General features: G+C 57.0%; 1 protein-coding gene and 1 long non-coding RNA gene across 3 annotated transcripts in view; one reads left to right on the top strand and one right to left on the bottom strand.

Annotated features, from left to right (window-relative positions):
* Positions 1 to 102: 102 nt before the first annotated feature.
* DSCAML1 (DS cell adhesion molecule like 1) overlaps positions 103 to 8,851 on the top strand; it is a 369,715-nt gene continuing 360,966 nt past the window's right edge. The window contains exon 1 of one of the 2 annotated variants that reach the window (XM_086339404.1): positions 103 to 583. In XM_086339404.1, coding sequence (XP_086195530.1) covers positions 361 to 583 — 223 coding nt within the window. In that variant the 5' untranslated portion in view covers positions 103 to 360. The remainder of the gene's footprint in view (positions 584 to 8,851) is intronic. The other variant, XM_086339406.1, reaches the window with a different exon arrangement.
* On the bottom strand, positions 2,969 to 3,804 carry LOC147357520 (uncharacterized). Its single transcript, XR_015141893.1, has 2 exons — positions 3,282 to 3,804; positions 2,969 to 3,047 (listed from the first exon to the last, which is right to left on the bottom strand). It is a non-coding gene; the product is annotated as an uncharacterized LOC147357520 (long non-coding RNA).

Raw genomic sequence — 8,851 nt, 5'->3', positions numbered from 1 at the left:
CGAGAATCAGGCTCCCCCACCCAGGTGGTAAACTGAGTCGGAAGGAAGCACGAAGCCGTGGCCCCAGGTGACCGAGCTGGGGAGACCCGGGGCGCCCTTGGTCCGGGCAGGGCGGGCTCTTAGCACACGTATGGCACACGCCTGTGCGCGACCGCAGGCTGGGAGCCGGTGGGTGGCAGGGACCCCTCGCCTCTCAGACGGCGAACCCTGGTACGGGTCGTGGGGTCCGGGCCCTCGCCCCTGTGCCTGGGCTTGTGGGGCTGGGTGAGGGGGCGTCTGGGCTCGGGGCTCGCGAGGCGCTCCCCAGCCCGGGTGCCGCGGGGGGGGCGGGGAGAGCGGCCGCCTAGCCCAGCCCCGCGGATGACAGGAGCGAGGGAGCCGAGGAGGGAGGAGCCGCCGCCGCCGAGCGCTGGGCTGAGGAGCGGAGAGAGCGGGGCGCGGAGTGCGGGCGGCTGGGAGCGCGCTGAGCGGGGGAGAGGCGCTGCCGCACGGCCGGCCACAGGACCACCTCCCCGGAGAATAGGGCCTCTTTATGGCATGTGGCTGGTAACTTTCCTCCTGCTCCTGGACTCTTTACACAAAGGTGAGACCCGCGCGGGCTTCAGGGCGGCGGAGGCGGCGGGGCCGGGGTGCGCGAGGCTGGCGGCGAGGCGGGGTGCCCGGGGGTGGGTGGCTGGGTGGGAGGCCTCCAGATACTCGGGGCTGGGGGACGCACCCCGGCCCCGGGTGGGTGGCACCGGGGGCGGGGCAGGCATCCGGAGAGCGGCCAGGTGAGAGTCCGCCCTGGACCGCTCGGCCAGCCACCCGCGCCTGCCGTTTTGGGGGCGCGCCCCGCGGGGTGATGGTGAGAGAGCCCCTCAGCTCCCCGCTTCTTGCTGGGCCGCTGTTCTGCCCGGACCCCTCCCCCAGCCCCTTGCCCGCCGCCTGCGGCTGGGTGGCGCTGGGACCCCGGGGTGCCCTCCGAGTCGAGGGGTCCTCCGGCCGTGACGGTTCACCTGGAAGTCCTGGTGGAACCCGGCCGCGGCTTACTTCCCCTCTGCCGCCGGGTGCCCCTCCGCCGCCCCAGACCCCCTGCATCGCACCGCATGGCGCTTATCCTTGCCCTGGCTGGATGCAGGGCGAGGAGAGCTAGGGGTCCCGAGACTTGAGGTCCCTCGGATACCAAGTTTCTTCTCCAAACCTAGAGGTCGCCTTCTCCCAGCCCCATCTCACCCCCCACCCCTGCCCCAGGGCACTAGCCTCGGCTTCTTCGCTAAGCCACCTGACCACCTCGGGCAGCGCGCCCCAAGGTGCGAGATTCTACGCTTCGGCGCCTGGTCAGCCGACCTGGGACAAGTCTTGGGTTGGGGGGGGGGGGGCGTGTCGCTTTCCCTGGAGAGAAGGCGTTGCTAGGGGTGGGTCCAGGTGTCCGGCATGTCCAGACCTGCTGCTGGGGCTCTGCGCACCTGATCCTCGAGGCGGCCGGGGTTGGGGGTTGGAAGTGGTCACACATCTTCGACCAGAGTCACCTGGGCACCAAGTCGGCATCAGGCCGTCCCCGGCGCTCGGACTTCCCAGGCGTTCGCAGAAGACGTGCCCCCAGGCGCGCGGATGGCGGGAGAGGAGGCGGCCGAACTCCGCGCCCTTGCGCGGCGGAGCACACACGCTCGCTCTTCCGAGCTCAGCTTTACCTGTTCAGCCCTCCAACTTTTCTCCTTCGCGCCCTGGGGGACAGCCTCTCCCCTACTTTGCCCAGGCGGCTGCGATGGCCCAGTTGCAACTCTTGACCCCTAGGCGATGGGGGAAGGGCAATCCAGTCTAGGGTTGGCGCTCCCGGAGGGGTCTCTAGTCCTTCGTTGCCCGCGCCCCAGGGGTCTGGAGTCTGCAACCTGCGGGAACTGAGTGCAATATCTTGTGGCTTTGGGGGAGAAAGGTGACCCTTATCTTATTTGTAAATACCGCGGGTCAAAGCCAGATTGAAGGCCGAGATGGTGCTGAGGTTTGCCTGGAGACCGGGGTGCGGGGCGAGGGGCGGCCTCTGAACCGTGGACAAAGTAGTTGAGTTTCTCTGACCCAGTGGGGTCCATGGGGTAACACACCAAGGCTGGTCTAGATTGATTAACCCCTTGCCCCCTGCACAGCACCCTCTCACATCACCTCAATGGAGCCAGAAGCCTGCCTGTGGTTCAACCGCGCCCCCCCACCCCCCAGTCTCCCTCTCCCCAGGCTCTTCCTGCCTCCCTCCGCCCCCGCAGGCTGGCTCGGCTCGCAGCTTTAATTACATTAATATTAAAAATACATAAGGTGAAGAGCAGCAGCTTTCTCTCTCTCGGTCTCTCTCCATCCGCCACCCTTTGCGTTTTGTCAGACGAGAAAGCATAGGCCGGAGCAGCTACCACACTGTTGCCCAGCTCGGTCCACACACGCCCCCAGGCCCCCGCCGCTCCTGGAGACCTCTTCCCGCGTAGCCGATCCCCAAAGACGAGGCCCCTTAGCGAATACCTGACGGGCTCTCCCCTCCCCCCTTCAGAAGGCGGGCATTAATAAATGAAGCCCAAGCTATTTGATAGGGAAGGGGAAGATGGGGGTGGGGGCGGAGAAAGGCCCAGGAGGCGGCAGGACAGCCCGAGGGGCAAAATCTTTTCCCAGCAGAGAAGGAAGTCGCTCTGGCCTTGGGCCTGTGGGAGGCTGGAGGTGCCAGGTGAGGCGACACCTACGTGGCCTTTGGATCTGCAGAGCCCCGGGTGCCCCTGCCATTCAGAGGCTCCAGCGTCTGTGTTGGGCGCCAGGGCGACTTGCCAGACAGGCCTTTCTCTTCCTTCGTGCCTTAATTGGATCTTAGGTGCCAGGCTGGTCCCGGGGGCCTGTTCTGCTTGGGGTGGCAAGGTGGTGGGGGTGGCGGAGGCGGCTGGGGGAGATGTTGAGGAGGCGAGAGCAGCGAAGATGGGGTTTGGTGTATTTTTCTCTCCCGTTGCCAGTCACCCCCGCGGCACCAAGGAAAATGTAAATGTGAATGTTCGAGCCTGTTACAGAAAACAATATCCTCTTGCAATAATTTGTACGTCCATCTGTGAGGAGCGGGAGGAGGCAGGGAGAGAGAGAGGAGAAAACAAGATGAGCTGAAGCGTCCTCTGGATGGAATTAAGCAGTTATTGAATGTGTTTTAAGCTTCTGTTATTTCCATTCCTCTTGAAATACCTTTTTTTTTTTTTTTTTTGATGAAGCCTGAGCTTCAGACTGATTGCCCAGAACTAAAGTGGGAAGGTGTTTTAATAATCGGTTATCAAGTCTCCAATAACTACCTTATTATTGCCAAACGCATCCAGGTTTGGGCAGCCAGATGAACCCCAGTGAGACGCTCTCTGTTGTTCCATCCAGCGTGCCAGCATCTGTGTTGCCTGCATTTGCATTTTTACTGTGCAAAAGAACAAGCTTCCCCGGCACTAAAATTCCTGTTTTCTAAAAGCCAAAATAATGGGTTGCATTGATTTTTTTCATTTCCCACCCCAACCTCTTGGATGGGGACTCATGGTTCCTCTCTCTTGAGAAGACCGAATTAAAAGGCTTCTTCAAACCATTAAGAAAAATCTCTAACACTCTGTTCAGAGTCTAATTAAAGGCAGGAGGGGGGGCGCTCAGCGAGTGTGTTTTTAAAATCTCGACCTGGCAAACACAACTTCGGGGAAGCAGGTGAAGGACCCATGGGCATTGGGGAGAGGGTAGGTAGGCAGAGAAGCCCTGGGTGCCTGCATAACATAGGGGGAGAATGGGGTTGTCATGATGCCTGACAAACCTTTCAGATGTTTCGTATTTCTGGGCATCAAAGTCAGCTGCCTTGAATGTATTTCTGCAGCAGACTGGGGAGCTCAATTAGAAACAAAAAGCAAGTAAGCAGTTGACCCAAAGGCAGCGCTTAAGTTGAGCAGATCCCAGGAGACTGGCTGAAGAGGCTTATTTTTCTCAGATTGAGGAATGAAGAGGAGGTGGGCAAGCAAATGGCGGCAGGGGTGGGGGTTGGCCCAGCGATGCTTTGCTAAAGAAGCAAGCCCATCCCCACCAACAGGCTGACTAGGAGTATCCGGACACAGGGTAACTCTGTGGGCTTTTAACAGAGGGGTGCAGACTTCGTGGCCCCCTTACCTGCTCCTGGTCTTTGGAGATTCCATTCTTGTAACTTGCTTGGTCCCCTGCTCAGCCTGATGAAGGATGATTTTATTTATGGATGAGTTGAAGGGAGGGTGGATGTTCAGAGAGCTTTCTTTTCTTTTTTTTTTTTCAGGGGAATGGGTACCAGGCTGGGAGAGACTCTCCCCTCCCACGTGATCCTGGAGGAGGTGTTTCTTGGGGGCACTGGAAGCAGTCAAGAAGAAAAGCCCCCTGCTTCCAAAGTGCTTTCTCAGCCCCTAGCTCAGTAGATTCTAGACAGCACCCAGGTGCCTGAATGGGGTGAGCCACAGGCAGCAGACATGGCAGGGTGCCAGGGACCCAAGGGCAAGCCCTGGATTTGCATGTAATTTGCATACAGATTTGCATGCTCACCTAGCCAGGCCAGGAGCCTCGGGTAGCATCTTGATAGCATCTTGATCTTGGCCTCAGTAGAAGCCAGGCAGTGACTTCTTTCCTTGGGTGGAGTGGGAGTGGGGCAAGAGTGGGAGAAGGAGGATGTTTTCAGGGGTGCTTCTTTCTTCCAAGTTTTAGCCCCCCAGGGGTTTAGCACTGAGTCCTCCTCCTGGCAAGGCAGGCCCTCAAGCTTGCAACGGGGATGGAATGTGTGACAGTGGCAGAGATGCCTAAAGGCGGACCAGACTTGGGGTGTGGGTTGTCCCACCTGTGCTGCAGAAAGGAGAGAGGGGCACACCAGCCATGGGAATCCAGCACCAACATTCACCTTCTGGTGTGTGCACCCTCAGGATGGAGGCAGCTTAGGGCTGTGGTCAGTAGGTGGAGAAGCTGCAGCTGATGGGAAGGGAGTATCAAGTGAGACAAAATGCCCTTACACCCTCTTGGTTCGTCAGTGTCCAGTGTGGGAGGAGGTTGTGGCCTCTGAGAGGAAGAGGCCCCAGCCTCCTCTTCTCCCTTTGTTAAGGTGCCTTCTGTCACATGCAGTGGTTGGAGTGGGGGGCAGTAGGAAGGCAGGCGCTGTGGTCAGAGGACTGATGAATAAAGAGCTGGGAGTAATGCTTGAAGAGCCAACAGTTTGTGGCAGCTACTGTGCTCCTTCCCACAGAGTCAGCTGGGATGTCCGAGGTAGGGAGGCGGCCTCGAGAATGATTCTGTCTGCACTTCCAGGGCCCTGGGCAAATCCCACCCTGGCAAGTGCAGCTCCAAGGCCTCCCAGAGTGCTTTTCTGCACATCTAATGATCTGGGAGGGGCTTCCCCGGTGGCTCAGTGGTAAAGAATGTGCCTGCCATTGCAGGAGATGAGGGTTCAATTCCTGGGTTGGGAAATCGGGAAGATCCCCTGGAGGAGGAAATGGCAACCCACTCCAGTATTCTTGCCTGGAGAATCCCATGGACAGAGGAGCCTGGCAGGCTGCAGTCGTGGGGTTGCAAAGAGTCAGACGCTGGCAGTGATCTGGGAGGGCTCTGGTCCCACAGACATTTCTGAAGAAGGTGGGGGTGGAGCCCTAAGATGTGGGGTGGAGCCTCAGGGGACGGCTAGAGGGAGAGAAGGCCAGTGGGCAGAGCTTCAAGCTCCCATCCCTCAATTCTTCCAACCAGAGCATTTTGTATATCAAAATTGTAAAGAAAAATGAGATTTCAACTCGATGGTGTAGTGGATATTCTGAATCAAGGCAAACCCTTCATTCACATCCTTGTTCTGCCCTTAATAGGGGACATTGGGCCTCTGAGCCTCACTTTCTCCGGCTCTGAAATGGGATTAAAGGAGATGATGTATACAGCATAGCTAGAATATAACTGATTCTCAGTAAAGCTTAGACCTCTTCTATTTTTCTGCACTACTTTCACCCCCAGCCCACCATTGCTGCTATTTAGCCACTAAGTCGAGTCTGACTGTTCTGTAGCCCACCAGGCTCCTCTGTGCATGAAATTTCCCAGCTAAGAATACTGGAGTGGGTTGCCATTTCCTTCTCCAGGGGATCTGGGGATCTTTCCCACCCAGGGATTCAAACCCACATCTCCTGCTTGATTATTAGGTTCTGTCAGTTGTACTAATGAGCCACAGTTTTGGCCAAGCCAACTGACTTAGACTTTGTAGCAGTAAGAAGACTGAGTGGTGGCCAGGGCAGGGAACACCACAGCTTCCTTCTACCATCTATCAGTTGGGTAGCTGGCAGGATCCATCCTCAGCCAGGTAGCTGGGGCCATGCAGGCACCTGGGTTTCCCTGGGAGCAGGGTGTCCAGCACACTCCCATTCCCCAGCCGCAACTGGTGGCAGCTGTGGAAAGGGTGAGGGCGCAGATGGGCTCCAGATCTGGACTTGAGGGTGAGGCAAAGGCCAGTCTCATACTTGTCTGAGGAAGGTTGGGGTTGGCTGGTAAATCTTGACTGTGATTGGACGGAGTAAGAACTAGCCTGGATTTAATGCCATAAACCTGTGTAAATGTGCTGCTCAGGGTGAGCCACCCCCCACACCTTGTAGCTGGATGGATTTCACTGTTTTTCAGGTAGTTTCATGTATAGAGGACACACCTGACAGCCCTAGATGTTGGGGATCCCCAGAGCACTCCTCTCTCCATCACCCAGACAGTCGCAGGGAAGCAGCCAATGGCCCAGAGGTCACGTGCTGCTCATGGCAGGTTGTGGCCTGCGGTTCCGTGAGTGGGGGGTGGGGCTGTGGCACAGCCGGTTGTGCCCTGTTTAACAGATGTTTGTCCCGCGCTACTTTAGCGTGAATAGCATTGGCCTTGGGCACCACCGCTGCCATTCAGCTGCTCTCCCCTCATCCATTCAGCTACCTCCCACCCCACTTCCCCATGCCCTTGCTCTCCTTGATGCTTGTGTTGACGGTTTCCAAGGTCACCATCTTCATTAAGAACAGTTATTCAAAGGCTGGTTGCATCTCCGTTAAACTCTGTGTGTGTCTGTGAAGAAGCGTTATTCATAAACCTAGAAAACTAAGCTCAGCCTAATTTAGGCACGTCACCTAATAGTTCATGTCCCTCTACTTCCTAATCTGTAAAATGGGCAAAATAATCCCGGTCCTGATCATCCCCCCGGGGTTGGTTATTGCCTGGGCACAAGAAGGATGAAAGCCATACAACTGTAGAGCATGCGACAATCCCCTGTAAGCTGATGAGGGCCACATATAAACACACACGTGTGAAAAACCACAGCAGACCAGTTTCAGCCTTATAAATGCTCTGCTGAAACGTGAGGTATAATTACTGTCATCTCATCATACAGGAACAGCAAAGGTCTCACAGCTGTGTGTGGCTGTCTCCCCCTTCCTGGGCGCCCCACATATGGAGAATTTTCTAGCCTTTTCATCAGTGTGGGGAACAGCCAATGAGACCCAGCAGGGCTGGCAACTATCTTCATGGAGCAGTCTTGGCAGATTCCCTGTGGCCCCAGTGCCCGGGGGTGTGGAAGGAGCTTACCTCTCCTCCATCCCTAGGTGCTTAGACGTCTGTTTACTCCGTAGTCCTCTGGACGTTCCCTTGAGGGTATTTTCCCTGCTGGGAATCCACACTTGTGTGTGTGTGTGTGTGTGGGAAGGAGAGTAGGCACAGGGTCCCATCTTGTGTGACCTTGTTTGAGGTCACGGCAATTACTGGAATCCAGGCCCTGAGCTGACTCATTGGAAAAGACTCCTGTGCTGGGAAAGATTGAGGGCAGGAGGAGAAAGGGGTGACAGAGGATGAGATGCTTGGATGGCATCACTGACTCAATGGACATGAGTGTGAGCAGACTCTGGGAGACGGACTGGGCCTGGTGTGCTGCAGTCCATGGGGCCGCAAAGCATCGGATACGCCTGAGCAACTGAACAGCAACAGACCCTGAGAACCCAGCTGAGTCAGGGCCATGGTCACCTTGTATCTGGTATCTGGAGAGGCCTCCCAGAGCCATGGGTGAGGAGAAGGACGGGGGACCTGCCTTGAAGGTGTGACTGCCATGGGTCCAAGTCTTCCAGGTTGGAAGTCACGTTCAGGGACACTGAATTCATCCCCTCACCAGCTGCCTGATCCCCTCTGCACTTTCCCCCCAGCGGTGTTCCTCCTCTGCTCCAGCACTTCCAGTCACAGGGAACTCCTTCCTTTCAAGGCACCCCATTCCCCGCCAGACATCTCTGAGTATACAGAGCTCACCCTTGTGATCAGCCAGTTCTGTTTTGGCCCTGACCTCCTCCTCGCTGACTCTTGCTCCTACCTTTTAGGCCACATGGAGGCAGGATCTATGGATCCTCTTCTACATGGGCACACTGACCACTAGTACGCAGATGTCCTGCGCACCTGAGCCCTCTCCTCTAGGCAGCCGACCAGCAGCCCTGGCCCCTCTAACGCTTGCTCCTGTGCTGTGGCTTCCTTTCTCCATGATGCCCTCCATGCCTGGGTTGCTGGAGCAGCCAGAACTGCAAGATCGGTGGAGACAGGGCTTGGGTCCCAGCCAGGACTCTGGCCAGCTGTGTATCTGGGAGTGTATGACTCTCTAGGCCTCGCTCTCCCCATCTGTAAATGGAGGAGATTGGACAAAATAATCTCTTAAATCCCTCCAGCGTGAACAGTCTAAATCTAGGAATCTCTGGGGACAACTGTGCTGTCTGAGCTGACTCCTGGGAAAGACCTTTCTGGCCACAAGGGGTCTTCTTTTGACAGGCCCTGTCCAGGAGGGGCTGGAAGATTAGAGTCTGTTTGACTGTCAGCTGTTGCTCATAACTCCTCCTGGAGTTCCATATGGAGCTGATGGTGA

Source organism: Bos grunniens, chromosome 15 (genome assembly GCF_055505025.1).
Source record: "Bos grunniens cultivar Pamir isolate PY7600 chromosome 15, Bosgru_T2T1.0, whole genome shotgun sequence".
In the NCBI taxonomy this organism is placed as follows: Eukaryota; Metazoa; Chordata; class Mammalia; order Artiodactyla; family Bovidae; genus Bos; species Bos grunniens.
The sequence above is the reverse complement of the archived record's forward strand: the minus strand, read 5'-3'. Positions and strand labels throughout refer to the sequence as shown.